At 42.9% G+C, this 19152-nt stretch overlaps 1 protein-coding gene across 1 annotated transcript; it reads right to left on the bottom strand.

The window, feature by feature from the left end:
• Window positions 1-9164: 9164 nt before the first annotated feature.
• KRT23 (keratin 23) lies at window positions 9165-18886 on the bottom strand (the record flags this gene model as incomplete). The annotated part of the gene is made up of 8 exons (XM_082297392.1): window positions 9165-9268; window positions 9900-9931; window positions 10607-10827; window positions 11570-11695; window positions 11788-11949; window positions 13411-13567; window positions 14890-14972; window positions 18473-18886. 8 exons carry the CDS (start codon window positions 18884-18886, stop codon window positions 9165-9167), a joined length of 1299 nt encoding a protein of 432 aa, XP_082153518.1.
• Between the last annotated feature and the right edge of the window lie 266 nt (window positions 18887-19152).

The raw sequence follows: 19152 nt of genomic DNA, 5'->3' as shown, positions 1-19152 counted from the left end.
AGGAAACCAGCTGCCTTTGCATGGCATGAAGAAACCCAACAGCCCTACTGCTGATCGTGCAGAGGCTCCTGAGTTGACTGTGCTGTACACTTGATACAGAAAGTGCATGGAGAATTTGGAAAGCAAGGAGAGAACCTGATTGCTGAGGGGTTGTTAGTGCTGCAGGAGAGCAGGTGGCAGGTGAGTGTCGGGACAGTGTGGAGGTGCAGCTTCTGGGGCATTGCACTGACAGCGCTTATGTGTGTTACTGTCAGGTAGAACAATGAGCACATATGGCTTGTGTTAGTGAGAGCAGCTGCTGTATGTACTGATCTCCCAACCTTGGGGCAAAGAAATTGGTGAGACACTGAGCTTTGAAGGCATTGAACTGTGTATTGGAGGCACCTTCAGGTTTCTGAGAGCATCCAACCCAGAATATTAGGGAATCAGTACTGCCAAGTTTTTTCAGTTACTGTGCTAGGGATTAGTCTAACTGGTCTTGGCTCAAGTCAGAGAGTTAAACTGTTGTATTTGGCTATTCTGGAAACACAGCTTCCAAACCAAAGCAATCAGTGTGCAGGGCAGGATTTTTTTTCTAGGAGGATGCTGTGGTGTATCTTTGGACCTTGAACTTCTTTGGGTGTAACTTGTAATAAAAAAACCTTTATGAGATGTGAAACCAAAGTACACTGGCCATGACATTTGGTGTGTCATTACAGAGACTCAAGGTACGTTGTCTTTTGTCCATTGAAATTATTCCGGCTGAGTAAGAATTACACATTTTAGTAGAGCAGAGCTTACACCTTTAGAATGTAAGAGAAGTACAGAAGAGATCCTGCTGTTTTTACATCCCTTGGCCCTATATCTCACTGCCTAGATCTCTGCAGGATTTTGTGGCAGTCTACTTAAGAGGAAACATTCCGCATTGTCTTCTCAGTATTTACTAAAATTAGTTTTCATGTTACCTTGGTGATATTTTTTCTAAACATCATTTGGAGGTTCTATTTTTTCATTTAGTGAGTAAATGAAAAAAGAAGTCAGCGATCTGAATTAAAGTGAGCATCAGTCTTAGGTCACACATTATGGCTGTGCTGCTTTTGTTCAAGCTGGACCTCCAGCAATTATTTTTTTCTACACTGTTAAGCAGAAGTGTTTGAGATGTATGCAAGGGGAAGCACCGAGCAATGGCATCGTGCAAACCTGATGTGAAAAGATATAAGGCTGAATTTTCTTAGTGTTCTTTTTGTTCTTATCCCTACATTGTTTACTGACAATTTTTCTGGTCTTATTTTATATATGCTTCTATACCCTCCAAAAAGCTAGAATATTTGCTAGGATCAAGATAGGTTCACACCAGAGGTGAGGTTTTCTCCTGGTTTTGGTTCAGTACACTTTTTTCCATGAAACATATCTTGACTGGTTGTATCAATCACTGGAAACTGCCAGAGGGAGCCCTGAAACTGGAGCCATGGCAGTGAGGGGAGGGCGAGGCCCCAGACGGGCTGGAGGGCAAGGGGCTTCTCAAGGCGTAAGTTGGGAGTGGCCTTGGCCTCCTCTACCCCTGGACTATGCCCAGAAATTATCTGCAAGAACATGGGCTGCCTCATTTTTATTTATTTTTTAATTTTATTGGTTGTAAGAATAAGTTATCCAAATAGATACTGGGCAACCTAAAAATCTATTGTCCAGTACTGCAGTTTTGGTCAGCATTGAAAAAGTGCTGTAACAGTTTGCTGGTGCTTTAGCTCAGCACAGCAGTTTCAGCTCCAGATTTAGTTGTGGGAGCTGTAGAGCACAGTCTGTGGATTCACAGGTAACACTTCCCTTCAGCGATGTGCTCAGTCAGAGGGGAATGGCTGTAGACATAATAAAACATTTATAGCGACACTTACGAATTGTTTGATTTCATGAAGAAATGTCACCTGTGTGGCAGAAGTTTAATGTGCATTAGAGGGCCATGGAGATAAGTCCTGCAGGGCTCTGATAATGTGGATACCATTCCATCTGACTCACCTGTGCTAACCAGCCATGGGCAACCAGTCTGGAGCATTCAAGGAAAAAGACACACCCAGCTGTGGGTCTGTATTTCTGCTGCCTTTAGGTGGAACAGATGCTTTTCTTTTGGCTGACTGAGACTGAAATAAAGCAAAGTCTTTTAGCAGTCTGTAGAGATGGTCCATTCTAGGAGTGAAATCCAACACCCTTTTGTTGGTCCCTGTGTTTGGGTTTAGCATCATTACAGTTTGCTTTGGAAAGATCAGCACTACAGTCCTGAAAAGATGTCTGCTGTGCAAAGTGCATTCAAGGGAGATGCATTCAGTGTTCAATGTTCCAGCCATATTCCAGTATTCAGTGTTTCTGGGTCTGAGATGTTCCCCTCCTTCTCTTCTTAATTACCTTTGCACCTCCTGTTAATGCCAATGCCTGTGAAGCCTGCTCTCTCCAAGGAGCAAAGCCAAGTGCTTTATGCTTTGCTGAATGGGATCAGAGGAGAGAAAGTTCTGGATGATGTCACCAACTCATCTGGATTCACCTAAGCCCTGAACATTTGCAGCTCAAGATCTTACACTGTCTGTCTCACATATTTTTTCCCCTCATTTCCCTCTCCTTTTTATCTTTTGTCCAATGAAAATATCTCTGTCATCAAACCACTGCACCTTATTTCTTTCTGCTTGGAGCTTTGACCAGAGGGGTAAGTTAAAACATTACTTTACATATTTATGGTACTTAGAGAGGTGCTCCAGCTCCTGGAGTGCATAAGGCAGTGTGTGGGTTCCATCCCTCCCCAGCCACAGGTGGAAAATGAAAGTCAGGAGCTGCCTTTCCTGTCTCAGCTGCTCTCCTAGAACAGAATCAGATCTCAGTGCCAACAAAAACAGCTCCAGGCCACACAAACGAACCTTCTCTTTTTTATCCCCCAAAAGTGCCATTAAGATCAGCTTTAACAAGGACTGCTGGCAGATCTCTCTCTCTCTTGGAAAAGCCCCGTGCAACTGAAGTGTCAGGGAAATGAGGAAACCAGTGAACTGGAGAGAATTTCAGCTTACTGACTCAGGTCCATAATGCTGGAGTAGTTCAGTATCTATGAAAAGTATTTCATATTTATATGATTCAGGAGGCAAATACAATTTCCATGGCCGTATGCAAATATAAGCACACACTGATCGTACACCATAAAAGATATGTACAAACACACTGTATTGCATATGTTCACATCTGTGTAGATGTTTTTATTCATTTAAAAAAAATCCTTGTGGTTTCGGGAATCTCACTTGTGCCACACTTGGAGCCCCCAAATCAGAAGAAAAACTCAATTTCCTCCCAGGGTATGATTGCATTCAAAATGCCAGGAGGTGCTTGGGTAGAGGCACAGCTGCAGCTTCTTGTTTGGGGACCACTCTGGAATATCATCCTTTAGTGCATTCCAGCGATCCCACGGCATCCCCACTCCAGGGATTTGTACAACCAGGAGCAAGCTATCAGCTGCTTGGAAGCCAAAACACCATCCCAGCGTCCAGATCTGTGTCAGGAAAGCAGGTACTAAAAAAGCAAAATAAAGGAAACAGGCCGAAAATCCGTCTCCATACTCCCCTGGAGAAAGTCTGGCACTGTTAGTAACGTACATTGCACAAATACTGCAGCAGAAATTTCCAGTTAGAAGTTGTTCCCCAGCCTCAGGAGCCCCAGAGGAGCGGCAGGAGCGGGGACAGGCTCCGTGCGGATCTGCCTGCTTGTCACTAGAGGCCACCACCGGCCTTCGGAACGGAGCTGCCTCCAGCCCTCCCTGTGCTGCGCACCGCGGGAGAATCCGTGCGGAACTTGTGCAAGGGGAAAAAGCCTCACGGATTACATAACGAGATTTCTCATATTATCCACTTTCCTGGGCCTATATCCACAGGAAATTTAGTTGCATCGCTCTTGTCGCCAAACGTTTAGAGGAATATTTCTTTTCAGAGCCACCAGCCGTAATTAAGGAGTTCAGTGCTGTGTATGGAGTGGGTTTGGAAGCAATGGCAAGAAGAATGGGCTATCTTTCTAAATTCTGACATCTGAGTCTTTGAGGACAGAGAGTGTTCATTATCCCTTTGAATTACATCCTTTTTTATGACTGATGCTTGAGTATCTCAATTTTTAGGCACCGATAGGCTGTAGACATTAAAGAAAAGGTTGCTTTAGTTGTGTTTTTATTGTTTTTGTTCTGCACAGAAGGAATGTTATTTCCAGTGGATCCATTCCTAGACTGTCTTGAGATTGTCTCTCATGAGACTAACCTGAAAGCAGAGCCTGGGCGCTGGAGCAGCTTTCAAAAATTAGTCATTTGTCTTACTAATAAGACATAAAAATGTGTTTTCTTTCCTGCGCTGGTAACTTTACGATCACAATTTCTGTCTGCTTGAAGCAACGTTATAGATTTCCTGCTTTGAAATTGTTCTGGCAAGAGTCACTCCCAGTTTTTTGTTTGATGCATTTGATGTTTTATTTTCTCATACGTTGGTTTGGGGATGCAGAGCTGCACCAAAGCGAGTATTTCTCTAAAGGCAGCACACCTTTAACTTCTGTTCTAAGGAAGAACTGTAGTTTATAGCTACTTCAGCCTGTTTGTTTCTCCTTTTCCCTGCCTGCTCCAGCTAATTATGCCTCTTAATTGAAACATATTTTTCCAAATTATATTCCTCATTTTTGTTGCTTTCTATAGAGCCTAATTACAGCCCGTCACATCGACTCCTTTGGACTTGTCCTTAGGACATTGGAAAGCCAAAAAATTTACCTCCGAAGTCTATATAGGTATTGAAAGTGTCTTCACCACAGCTGGTATTATGATTTTATGCCTTTAAGCTTCTGATGCATATTCAGACATTCAAAAAGCAAATGAACATGTCCAGAAGAAGCAGCCCTGCACCTGCCTCACCATTAGGTCATGTCTCAGAGTGGGAGCTCCTGCCATAGGGACACTCCAAACTGTTGGACATTGATGCTTCTGCTTCACTGAATATTTTTGCAGATAATTGGTTTGTGCCAGCCCTAGGCCTGGGGCTCAAGTAGGTCATTTCAGTATAGTCACACAATTAAAGATATCATAAAAGTACAGTTTGAAAAGAATCAAAAATTTTACAGAGGGAGGAATGATGAGGAAACAACACATGGTAAAACTTTAGTTGTCATTTCACCAAGCCAAACGTCCAGGTAGAGTCAATAATTAACATGCTTTTGCTGTATAACGCAGGACTTAGGGGGACAGGGGGTGCAGCCTCTCCGGCATTATTCTTTCCTTGCTTCCCTGTTTATAGATTCTTCCTTTTTCTAAATGATTCATACACAGGAACAGGCATCTCCTAGCAAAACTTTAGAAACCTTTATAGGTCAGGGTGTGGACATTGTGAAATGTTTTACCGGCTCTTCTACCTTATTCTCTCTGCTTCAATAATCCGTAGAACCAGTGGGTTTAGCAGTGCTATAAAGGCAAGATTTCTTTTCTTCTCTTTCTGAAGTGACTTTGTTAATTTTGCATCTGCATTAACCAGGAAAGCAGAAAGCAAAAATTTTCATTCTACAGATGTTGCTGTTGATAAATAAGGCTGAACCCCAGCAGTGTGGGGCCAGCTCCCCAGAAGAATGTGTGATTAATAGCACAAACCATGACTGCATTACCTCATCGCACACTTCTTCCAGGGGATCAACACTTCACTTACCAAAGCTGCCTATTGTAATACACCTTAATAAGTTTTAACATTTCTACAAGTGAAATGAGCTGTGACTCATGCCCAGGCTGGAGTGCAGTCAAGGCTCTTGGAAATCATGCTGAGGATTATTCTGTGCAGGACTGCCTTAAATGGCAGGTGAAACTGCAAGGAGCCAGTTGTGAACGCTGATGGTTTCAGCCTCCTTTTATAGGCCAGTTCCTGTATCTTGTTGGTTTGAAGAGGTATTGTTGCATCATTCACTTATACTGAGAAGTGCTGTTCTTTCCTGCTGATGTTTCTTTGCTATCCTTTTCCATTTATGGGAAATAGAATTTATTCACTTGGAGGGTGTTGTTTTTAATAATGCTTCATATTTTTCAAATTGCACTTTCTTTGTGCCTGGGTCCATCACTTTCTCGGTGTCGAAATGGCACTTGTGTGTGTATGGAATACTGAAGGAGAACAAATACCAGCTGGCAGAGTTCAATCAGTTTCAATACAGTGAATTAATAAAGTAATTTTTCAAGCCATACGTCATCACAATCCTGAAGATTTCCTTCCCTTCAAGCCACTGCTCTGAGATCAGAAGCAGCACCACCTGTGCTCTTAAAAGTCTCCCAAATACTACAAAGCCGCCAAAGCTGCCAGCAGTGTTCTGTACAGCACTCATTTCAGTCGGGCTGTTGGCACAGGTACACTGAAGAACATAATCAGAGTATGTGCAGGGTCCTGACCAGCCATAAACACTTAGAATGAATCAATAGCATTATCTCTTCCGAGCAATCAGACACTGGCAGGATTGCTGTGAGTGGGGAATGGCTCTTCAGGAAGTTGTATTATCTAATAGCCTGCTAAGTAGAAGCTGTGAAGTGATGGATTCTAATTTAGTGGCTCTCAGTGACTTTCTTTGCAGCCTTGAGCGAGTTGTGTCATCTCTTTTTCCAATTTCTCAGGCAATAAAATGGGAATGATAATACAGCCCCCATTCATTATCTCCCTGACTTAATCTCTCAGCGTGGTGTGAGAATGTGATGTTAATAGTGCATGCAAGTGGTAAATATTAGCATCATTATTTATTATTTAGGGTGTAGACCCACCCTAAATACATTCAGGAATGCATAGCTTATCTACCGGAGCACAAATTCAGAGGTAATGAGTAACCACCAGATACAGGACACACATGGCTGGTGACATGGTGTCATGAGCTGTTCAACACAAAGGAAATCTGCAGTTGTACAGAGCATTCTGGAGCTGTGAAAGATTCTCCAGACATAAGCAATTTTTTCCAGAAACAAAGAGAATGTGGTGTAACGCATATTTGTATGTTTAAGGACTAATTGGTTTACTCCACCTAGTAAAAGACACTTGAATGTCTGTGTTGGAGCCATTGGTGCATGATGGTGTCAATCACAGGGTGAGCTGTGAGGATGGTGCTGTGAGCTGTACTGGTCTGGCCTGTACAGAGAGCAACAGTACAGGTGTAAGAGAAGGTTAAAATCATCAGAGTGGTGGAGGGGAGTGGGAATTCTGCTGCTTCTTAGCAGAGGAGAACAGGAATTCTGCTGCCTCTTATCCAGCACCGCTCAGACCACAGCCAAGTGTGACACAGGGCACGGGGAGTGCATCTCACCTCTGCAGGAGGGGACACCAGGGCAGAGTAAAGCCAGAGCATTGCTCAGGAATGTGAAATAAGGACAGGTGTGTTCCATAAAGCACTTCAAATATTCGCTTTTCCTTCTTCTTTCTTGTACTTCAGTACAATAGCCCAGCACAAAGCACATTCTTTTCTTTGATGTAGAAATAAGGGGCTACTTAGAAGTTTTTATAATTATTTGTGTCACAACATTGTGGCTCTGCTATGTAAATCTGATAAATGAGCATATCTTTAAATAACACAGAAAATTGTTCAAGAAAACCTGGGCACATTTTGTCCAGATGCTGCAAACACCAGGTCTGGCTTGTTAGATCTGGTAAGCCATAAGGAAGGACACTCTTAATTAGCCAGGAGTTACTAATCCTGTATTACAAGTTTCACCCAGTTTAAAGAAACCATTAGGTAATCCATCCAGTGCTTTTGGGATCTCTTTGTGCAAGAAGGGTGGAGAGTTGAGGTGCGGGGGGCAAAGGGGGATCAGGAACTGGTCGGAACATGCCAGTAGCAGAACACTGTATCACAGAAGTGGACTTTGTTCAGTTTAATCTGCATTTCCTTTGAGATTTCCCCCTTCCTTTGTGAGCCCTGTTTCAAAGTAAGGCAGGTAACAGGAACCCTTTTGTGAGAGTTCATGGTGAGTGGGGATGATGGGCCATGATGACAATGTCTCTCATGAATGCAAGACTGCCCTGAACACGAAGACGGTGACTTTGGAATGCAAATCCCTGACACACTCATTATGTTCTATTTGGTCTCTCTTCCTTCTGCCTTAGAGTCTTCCTCATCTGAACATCCTAATGATATTTCTTTTTTCCTTGCCAAGATTTTATCTTTGCATAGCTCTATTGCTGTCAGGGTCTGCTGCTGACTCTGGCATTGGGCTGAGCTGAGAATGGGAGGAAGCCTGGGTTTGGCTAAAGCCGACAGCTTGCCCTGACATTAGCAAGCACTGTAACACCAGTCTGGCCTGACTGCAGAGCCCTTCGACCGAGACACTGAACATTAATTTGAGACCAAATAACTGAGATGGTTTTTTGAATTACCTGGGTCATCAAGAAAGAATGAGTGTCTGGAAAAGTGCTTACAGGCTCTGAGGGAAAGTGTGTAAAGACAGTGCAAGAAAATTTCCCTCAAACTGAAGAATAAAGAAACATTTCTGGGGGACTTTTTTTAGTAAAGTGACTTCAGAACACTCCTACTCATAATGCTGTTTTAAATGATGACATTGATAAGTTGTATATATTGAATAGTTTTGCTCATGTAATGTCACCTGTAACTTGTGTGCCTCTTTCCTCTTCTGTGGCCTTCCAGTATTGTCTTTCCTGAAACAACAAGGCTTTGGCTGTCCTGACCCATGTCAGTGACACTGCCACAGTGGACTGGGCATATGTAAGGGAAAGCAAAATCAGATATTCCAAGGACCAGAACAAATAATGGATAAAAATTTATTGGCTGCAGTGAGGTATATGGTGACAGGCATAAGACCAGGAAAAAAGTTGAGAGATTATTCCCCTTAAATTATAGCTAATTTGCAGAGCGGTAACTGAATCCCAGATGGATATTCCTGCCCTGGGGAGATGTTCACAATACATCTGTCACTAGCTGAGCGAGTCACTTTAATTGGACAGCTTTTCTTCAGCATTTTAGTGACTAAAAGCTCTTTAAACTACCAATGTCAGCTATACCCAGCTCTGTGTGGCACTTTGCAGTGTTAGGCTGCAGATCATTTTAGAAGCGTGTTCACTGCAGGATCCCTGTTTGACACACAGGGAGCCAGCCCACAGCACCCTGTTCCCAGAGGGGCCATGGAAGCTGCTGCTGGGAAAGCCAGTGGCTGGCAGAGGTTTCCTTCAGGCTTGCGGGGGGATCTCGTTGATGGTGGAGGACACCACCTCCCCGTTCACGCTGTCGTGGACAATTGCTTTGAGCTTTCGGTTGCTCAGCCCAGAGTGTTCTGAAAGAAAGGGAAGTTTAGTTAGTCAAGGGGAAATGCTGAGACAAGGTGATGCAGGGAAAGCTTCATTTACAGTCATTTGCCTGCTGCCTCCTCAACTTAGTTATCTCTACATGTTTTCCTTTAAGTCAATATCTGTTATTGCTCTGTGTGAAATGTGCTGCCAGAAAGTCACCCTGGGTCTGGTCCAGGTCAGGGCAAATGAATAACACAGCAACAGCCCAGCCAATGCAAATCCAGCAGATTATCCTGGATGTCTGCAGGTCATGCTCATGCCAGAATATGAGTTTCCAGACATGCAGATTTTTGGTTTGCTCTCAATCCCTAACACTGTTTTAGTCACCCAGCAGAGTCTCCTTGCCTCCTCATATCCCAGGAAAGCTTTAGTCTGGAGCCTGCGCTGTGGCCATGTGTGTTACTGACAGGGCTGGGGCTGAGGCAGCCCATGGGCAGGCTCTGCAGTGAGCCCTTCACAGCAGTCAGGAACCACTGAAATGCTTCTCAAAGGCTTGCATGAGCCTGCCATGCACACCCTCCACAGTTCACTCAGGTGAGGTTAAAATTGCCCTGAGTAAAATCTGATTGGAAATGGCAATAATTAAGAGTCACTACAGAGAACAAAGTAAGGAACTTTTACCTTTAGTTTCAGATTTTCTTGCTGTCCTGTGAAGATAATGAAATAGAGAGAAAATAATGTTACACTAATTTCAAGAAATTATTCATCCCCTTCTCACTGATTCTAAGGAGACCTCATCCCATTGAGATAAAGTTAAAAAAAAAACAAGGAAAAAGAATGATGCTTTTATACCATGTGAGCTTTCCCTTTGGTAGATACTCTCACTGGAAACCATCCCTGGGCACATTCACTACTGCTCCCAGGGACAGGTGCATTGTTTCTTGTGTATTTGGAATTGCTTAGGTTGCTCCCAATTTGGTTTCTGACAAATACCCTCACACCTGGGGTCACTCTGTCTTGCCTGCCTGAGAGTTTCAGTTCTAAAGGCTGCTGATGTTCCTTTTCTGACTTCATACAAATCAGATGAGAGAATAAAGATGAGGCCAGCATTCTCCTGTGCTGAGATGACCATGCTGTGGGAGTGGAGAATTTTTTTTTTTTAATAAAAAGTTATATTAATTTAGGTAATCCAAATTACATGGATACCAGTGTCTCTGTACTCTGAGTGGCTTTGGCTTTTTATTATGATCTGTCACATTAAAATACCAACCCTTGATGTAGTATGGGACTCACAAGCTTTGATTAAGCATAAACAAATAAACAAATAAATAATCCAAATTTGAGGACTCTCATCTGTTCCAGTCGGGGCAGCTCTGCCTTACCCGTCAGCATTCCCTTCCAGCAGCAGGCGGTACGTGGAAATTTCCTTTTCCAGGCGGGTTTTGATCCCAAGAAGAACCTTGTATTGGTTATTTTGCTGCTTCATGTCATGACGAACCTGGCTCAGCTCTTTCTCACACCTGGAGATGATCTGCTGCATGTTTTGAAGCACAGCAGCGTAGTAATTCCGAGTGTCAGCCAAGGTGTCTTCCAGCATGTGTTTCTGACGGGGCAGATAATACCAAGACCATGATTATTATTTATGTGGTAGATATAACACAGAAATACCAGCAAATTTGGTCTCTAGATAGAAGATTGCAAAATTAAGGCTGTGGTAATTTAAACACTTTTGCATTTGCATAACTATTCCTGTGAAGGCAGCAGAACCACAAAGCTGTGCCATGTGTGCATGAGAGGCAAAACTGAGTCATTTATCCCTGCCATATCCGTTCTGCTCAAAGCTCTGCTCCTGAAACTGCTGTCTGTCCTGTCAGTTCTGCATGAACTGTCCAGAATTGCTCCAAAGTCTCCAGGTCACTGGAATGTGAGCTTTAATCTGTGTAAGAGCTGTGTAATGTTTGTGAAAGTTCCCTACCAATATTTTTCACAGTTCATGTATTTCATGCATGATAACAGGGCTTGTAAATATGAACTTTGCATTCTTTGCATTACTGTCTGTCTTCTGGACACATTTTCTTTCTAGACTTGGAGTCAGCTATCCCTTTTCTTCTCCTCATATTTTGTTGTAAGGAGAGACATAAATTTTTCACTTCCTGATGATGGTTGCTGAAGCTATTTTGCATATTTTGGCAAAGTCGAGCATGATCTGAATTCCACTTTCCCTCATACTTTAACAACTGCAGTAAAGTTATGCAAGGCTGTGGATTTAAATGGAGAATTGGTCCATGACGACTTCTGAGAATACATGGAGTGAGTGAGCAGCCCAAGATGTCTGCAGCAGATACCTTACTAATCTGTGCCTGCAGCTCGATGTCCAGGGACTGCAAAGTCCGCCTTAGCTCCTTGATCTCGTTCTCGTTGTGCTGGATCTGCTCGGGATTAGGGGTTGCTGCCAGGGACATTGCTGCACTCTGTGGAGCAGAAGGAAGAGAAAAGCTCACAGACTCTGGTCAGGCAGGTACAGCCACAGGGGGCTTGGAAACGAGCAAGGAATAGCTGTTACCTGTTCTTTGTACCAGTTGTCCAGGCTTAGACGATTCTTTTCAATTATGGCCTCATAATCTTCTCTTATTTCTGCCAGAATCTTGCCTAAGTCCTGAGGAGGGGCTGCGTTTACTTTTACATTGACTTTGAAGTCTTGTGAGGAGCGATTGGCTTCCATATCCTGTTCATGTGTTAGCAGAGGGAATAATTAAACTCACTTATGGAAGTGGAAAGTTTTCATAGAGCCACAGAATCCCAGAGTGGTTTGGGGGGAATTGTTATAAATACATTAAGTTAACAGTATTTGAAAAATTTATATATTGACAATACTCTGATGTGACTTAAACCAGTGACATATTTGCTTCTGTGGCAGAACTCAATAAAAAACATGCAAGAAGATCTTTTCATGGAATGTTTCTAGAAGACATTGACTTAATGAAGAAGAACTGACATTTTTTATTTATTTATCTATAAGAAACCCAAAACTTTTGATGAAAATCTAACAGTAATTTCATCTTTCTTACCCTTTATGTTAATATTTATGGAACTATAACTAAGTTTACAGGAGAGTAATGTAAAAGTTCTATGTAATTGTTAAAGGAATAATTGGATTAAAGCATATAATTACTGTGTAAACAACATAATTACAGGACCAGTTGGGCAGGTAGGGTAACATTCCTTTCGGTGTAGCACAACCTTCTGTGCCTGGTACCATTTTCAAAGCACCCAGGCAAAGGAGCCTTTCGGGGTATGACATCATGGTATGCGGATCAGCTGGACACAGAGATGGCTCTGTTGGTCCCTTGCTTCCAAGAACTATCCTGGGCTGTAAGGGGGTCAGCCAAAGGCAGCTTCACCTACACTGTGAAATAAAACCCCTGTGTTTTATTCTCCACTTTAATAACCCACAGACACTGAGCAGGATATTTGGTCCTGTGTTAGGTAATAGCTGCAAACACCAGATCAAGCGAAACCAGCAAGTTTCAAGCAGTGGAATTATAAATGTGGGAATAACAGAGAGCCCTGAGTATAGCTCTGGAGAATTCAGAGTAGTGTGGCTTTTGAGAATTATTATCTAATTACTGTGCTTAGGATTTTGCAAGAATGAGTAATTTTGCCTGACTTCACCAACCATTCTTTTTAATTTTGATTCTTCAGGAATTTGAGGTCTGTTTTTCTCAGTTCAGCCTGTTCTGGGTGACCCTGCTTGAGTTTAGGGGGGCTGGACAAGGGGACCTAAAGAGGTCCCTTCCAACCCTCAACCCCTCCATGCTTCTGTGAGTGTGGGAAATGATAGATGCAGAACTGAGGAAAAACTCTGTGATGAGTAAAACCCAGCAGCACTCTGTGTATTTTTATCTAAGCCTTTCTGAGAGCATTTCTGTCCAATATGTCAGTTATTATTAGCTGTGTATGACAGATGGGTGGGAGAGACTCCAGCAATCTGTTCTCTCTGAAACCCCAGTGTAATTGGTAAAGCAGATACAGACTTTTTGCCTCACCTGACTCTCATTGGCTGCTTCAGAAACAGGATTAGGTCCTGAATCATCAATCCCACTTACAGATTGTGGGTCTTACTCAGTTAATTACATGGTAGTAAAGATTTGTGTGATAGGATTTTACCAAGTGGAACTTTTTCTACCTCCTCATGGTCTTTCCTCCTAAGGATGTGCTCTTCTCTTAAGCCTTCAATTTCCATTTCCAGATCTGTGGTAATAATGGTCATGCCGTCGAGCTCCTTCCGCAGGTTCTCCACATCCAGCTGCACTCCCTGCCTGCGACACTTCTCGGCTTCATATCTTTATGAGGAAAGAGAAGACACAACGTGCATGTTGAGAACTGCCTGATTCAGGCTCTTGTATAAAGAGAAGTAGACTTGCTTAGTCTGTGTAGGGAGCTAGAGAGAACAACCAACCAAAGAAACCAATTCTGTTTCTAACATATGTTATTTAAATATTTTAGAATAGTCTTAACAATGAGTTTCTTTTTTTTTTTTCCACTTTCCTTTCTCCCTCATAACTCCTCCTATATGGTAGGAAAAAAAATTTCTTTTGTTCACTTCCCTTTTTGCATTTTAATATTCACCAGATTGGGAAAGCTTTGAGAATACAATTCTCTGAAAAGAGTACCAGCAATCAGTGCTTGCTGTAGTTTTTCCAAAATGGTGACTTTTGAGTCCTTCAGAAAAACAAGAAAAATGTGATGGAAGCCAGTTACTAACATTCCTCTCTAACCTCTTGCAGTGTCTGTAGTGAGCCAAAGGCAGGGAGGTGCTGCCGTGTCTTCCCTTGGGCATGGGAAGCACTTTTGCTCCTCAGCATCTCTCCGTTTACTCCATATTTTATGGGCTCTACTGGTGCTTCGCCATTCACCTGTAAACAGACTCATCCATCGACATAGTTCCACTGGTTCCTTTTGTGACACTACTGACTGATAATGAAAGGCTGGCAGTGCTCAGGGTGTCCGAGTTTGTCACAATATTACCAAAAGCTGAGATATTTTTTTATAATCTTCCAGATTCCTAAGAAGTCTTACTTACAGAAGTGTCAAATCCTTTCCTTCAGAAAGAACTGCCTGAATGTTTTCTGTCCAAGAATTTTGTCTTTTTAGTTGGTCTGAGAACTGTCTTTCTATGTACTGAAAATCAGACTGTACTGGGAACCAGGGAGGCAACCAGCCCAGTTACTGTGCACAGCATACAGGACTCCAAAGCAGAAGCTACTGAAGGACAGGTGTTCCCTGCGGAGCTGGACAGAAGAGGTGATTAAGTCCAGGAAATAGATTTGGGCTGGACTAGGAAGTGCAGTGCTTAGAGGGGATAATTTGTAATCCCAGATGACAGTTTTAAGTGCCTTTTGTCACAAGTATCAAGTGTCTGCTGTCTAACCTGCTCGTCAGGACCTGCACTAAGTATCATAAACAGCGTGACTCAAGGTTCTTCAGCAATCATTTGTGGGTTTGACATCCTTTTGGGTTTTTTCCCCTGTTCTACATTGTTTTTATTCATCCAGCATCAACAGAAAACCTCAGTAAAATCACTTCCCTATTGGATTAGCAAGAAAAAGCAATGTTTAGTTTAATCCTCTTTCAAACTTAATGAGGAAACCAAAGAAGTGCTTACTTGAGCCTGAAGTCTTCAGTTGCCATGTTAGCGTTATCGATTTGTAAAAGGATACTGGCATTGGTGATCTTGCTATCCTCAATCTGGAAAACAGAGAATCCAGCTGGAGAGTCAGTGTTGCCATGGGGTAACAGTAAATAACCTGTGCTGGTTTAGCCTCTTTGCTGCTCATAGGAAGCATCTAAATAGTAGAATTTCCATGCTAAGGGGACCACAGGAATAAAAGCAGTTCAGTTTCCTGATTAACTTAAGTGTTTTGCAATTTTTGTCCATAATCTTTCTTTACTCTTTTTCTTACTTTTTTTGAGGGTATGAACCAGGAGGCATCATCTTTTTCCTGGCCAAGTAGAGGATATGAATTACATTACACAAACTTCATGGTCTATTACAGAGTAACAGTCACTGCCTTCCTCTGGTTTTGAGACTGGATTCTGATCCTGTTCAGCATTGCTGACAAAGCTGCCTTGGGCATCTTAAGGGCAAATTTCAGTAAGAACCATTAAGCCATGTCTGAATACAATGAAAATGCTGGAATTAATGTTATGCTAAGAAGTAGCCTGTGCATGAACACCTCGCTGAGCTGGTGTTGTGATGCACAGCAGTGATGGTGGCAGCGACTCACTGGCAGGACCCTAAACCCACCACAGGCTTCAGCCTGGAGTTGCACTCACAATACCACTGGCATCTGGTTGTTGTGGTCCATTCAGTTATGCACCTATAGCTGCTCTGAATCAACCAGCAGCATGGAGTGATTGATTCAGGTGTCTGATTTTGCTTTGGGATTTTAAAATTGCCCTAAAAGGTGCAGGATGAAGCACAACCTCATTCCTTTGGTGTACTCAGCATGCACTGGGAAGTCTCATGTGTCCGACAACATGGAACAGCTTTTAGCTATAGATCTGAGTCCAGCATTCCGTGCAAAATCTTTGAAAGAATTCCAGCAGGAACTCATACATAATTGTCAGGAAATCATAAATGCAGGGCATCACGTCCTTTTCTAACAGAGAGGAAAGAGGAGTGTGGTCGCCATCCCACCAGCTACCTTCCCTCAGCATCCACAGAGCAAACCAAGGGGCACTGTGGCCGCACAGAAGTAATTTACAGAGCTCTCAACACCTTGGAGTAAACTTCCCACACGTCAGTGAATCACAAAGAAACAAGGAAATGACAAAATTCTCCTGAAGTGTCAAAGGTTCACCTCTGTAGTAAAGAAGAAGGTGCTGTGGAATGTTTAACTAATCTGCTAACAGACTGTGCATTCCTGAGCAATTAGCAGCACACCTCGGATACTGCCCTGGGACAAGATCAAGGCCAGCTCAAGAACTCTAACAATACCCTGAATGTGTGACTGCCTGGAATTTGGAGTCAGAGAAGAGGCAATTCTTGAATCCAGCCTCGTAGAACATACAAGGCAATGAGAAAACAACACGAGTTCTTCAGCTTTGTACCATGTACAGAATTGCTGTGTGACTCTGTGTGATCTGAGCACTGGTCAGTGCTTTGCCCACTGCCGTGTGGCCCCAGTTGCTCTGCAGCCAGCAGGAGAGCTCACATGTGGCAATTATCTCTTAATAGTCACATGGAATTCCTTAATGCATCCATCATGAACATGACTGCATCTCTAGTACCAGACTGCAAACTGTCAGACGGCTTCATTAAGATCTCACACATTATTGTATAGGAAATACACTCCAATTCCTTCTCAAAACAGGGATTTTCCAAGAAGGCTTCCTGCAATGGCTTTACCTTTCATGTCTCATGTCCTTCCTCCCATCTCCTGGAATGCTCTGTAGATAACTTTGCTTATTTAGTGGCACAAGGTGATTGAATGAGACAGTCACCTGAAGAACAGGTGCTATTTCATTATGAATCTGGATTAGAATGGAATCAGGCTGAAGCAAGGCTTTTCCCAAAATTTGTTGCTCCATCTGGCATGTTCATCCTGAATTCAAGTATCCAGGAGAGTGTGGTTAAAAATGTAGGACCCAAATGATTATATGTCTCCAAGTTCAGACAGGCAGCATATCATAGACATTCTGGATTATTTGATATAGGACCCTAAATTTAGTCTAAATTTTATTTTAGGTGCTAAATTAGTTTCACCTTTTAAATTAACATTTAATTAATTTAATTATGGTTAATAATTAGATGCTATATTTTCACTCATTTTACTGGCAGACATGCTGCTAATTGCAGTACTTTATAGAGAAAGTAAAAATTCTGGGTTCAATCACTGGATTGTCACCTGTAAATTATCCTTTCCTGGCCTTTCCTTCCACATCCAGGACAGCCACCAGCCTCCAGGTGTCTGTGGCCAGGGACAGCTGTTTAAGGGGTGAGTGTTAAAAATAAGCAGTTTGGGTACAACCTATTCAAAAGTGAGGGCTTTACCCCAATCAGCATCATGGTTTTATGCTTATTGTCTTCCTAATCCTTTCTGGTTCATTAATCCTTTCTGATTCATTAATTCTAAATCAACCTGAACACCAATATGTTCTTGATGGACAAATTTTTATTTCTCTGTTAAAAATGAAAGAGCCCAAGTGCCAGGTCTGGGGACAGTGACCTTTCTTTATCCTTAAAACAGAAATGGGTGATGACAGTTCTGGCTCTCTGTACACAGGCTGTGGTCGGAGCACCTCATCTACTGCCTGGAGGCAACACTTTTAACTGTGAGCATGGAGTTTGATTAAGTCCCTGGCCCCAGTCAGCAAAGATGTGAATTAACACCATTTCCAAGGCTTTTTGAAAAGAATTTCTCAGGATCTTGAGAATGCCAGGTAATTGTATTATAAAAAGTGGAGGGCAAATGACAGCATTGCTTTTGGAAGAGCTTTGGGTTTTGCCCCATATGGGTATGTAAAGTTAATTGCACTGATTAGTCACACAGATGGTAATAGTGCTAAGGATGTTCATTATGAATACAGATTAATATTATGCTTAAATTTGAAGACACGTGAGTTTGGGAGATTGAAAGAGTTACTGTTGAACATTAATATTAACTACTGGCAGGAACCAGAAATTCTCCTTTTAATTATAGTGAAAACATCCACAAGGAATTTGTCACTGCTATTTTCTTAATTACAATGAAGTATTTTTCCATCTGATTACATAAGCTCATTGGTCCCCAAACTCCTGTAGTTTCATTGTCTGCTACCGCAGGAATCAAAGAGCTGGAATGCCCCAGTCTGTCTGGAGACAGCGGCAGGAGAGGGGCAGGCTCTGCACTCCTCCTGCTTTGTAATTTGCTCGATACCTGTGCAGTCAAAAAGACCAAGTTCTGCCAGACGCAGTTACTCAAACCCCAGTTTCAGTACAGAAAGGAACACTTGGCAGCACACGGATCCCTTTATTCTGCTAGTCTTTGCAGAATCCCCCTTGCCCCCTTCCAGCCTTTCTCGTGCCTAGTCTCCTCCTTGTGAGCACAAAGAATGCTTATGCCCAGGTCCTGGAACGACCTTCCTGAGGATTTCTAACATTTCAAAGGTTTTATTTAACTTCTTTAAAGGAAAGCCATTAGCATAAAGGAGAACCCAGATTTCTCAGAAGAGCACAGAATGACACAGTCCCAGCTCTGACTTACCTGTCTTTGCATGTCAGTGACGTTTTGCTCGTACTGGTTGAAGTCATGCCTCTTTCCATGAGACTTTGTCCTGTGCCACTCTAGGATGCAGCTCTCCAGCTGAGCGTTGGCTGCTTCTAAGGCACGGACCTTGTCCAGGTAGGCAGCCAAGCGCTCATTCAGGTTCTGCATAGTCTGTTTCTCATTCCCACCCAGGAAGATGCTTTCCCCATAGTGCTCGCCGAAGCCTCCCCAGGGTGCCCCTCCTGCAGCCAGCCAGAAGGGTCTGGTGGAGGAGAAGGAGGGATGTGTGCTGCTGGCACCACCATCTGCACTTGATGCTCTATAAGAAGTTCCTTGCTGGGCCAAACCACACCCTGAACTACCCCTGAGGGACACAGAAAAAAACTGGAAAGGGCCTTGGCTGGTGCTCATGCTTAGCTCTGTGTGAATCGAACCCCAGGTTTGGCTGCCTAGCACTGAGCAGCCTCTTTGCTTTCCCTGAGCAGCTTTATGCCTTTTCCTGTGGGAGTTTCCCTTCGATGAATGACTACAGCAACAAGATTGTGTCATCACGAAACGTGCTTCCTCTTGGTCAATTCTGAAGCATTTATGAGCCTGCACGCTGTTGTTGTTTGGAATCAGCCACATACCAGGTTGCTTTCCTTTCGCTTGTTTGGGTATTTTTTTCTTTTTCTTTT

The sequence above is a fragment of the Coloeus monedula genome (assembly GCF_965178545.1).
Source record: "Coloeus monedula genome assembly, chromosome: 26".
Classification (NCBI taxonomy): Eukaryota; Metazoa; Chordata; class Aves; order Passeriformes; family Corvidae; genus Coloeus; species Coloeus monedula.
Note: the sequence above shows the minus strand (reverse complement) of the source record. Positions and strands in the feature narration are given on the sequence as shown.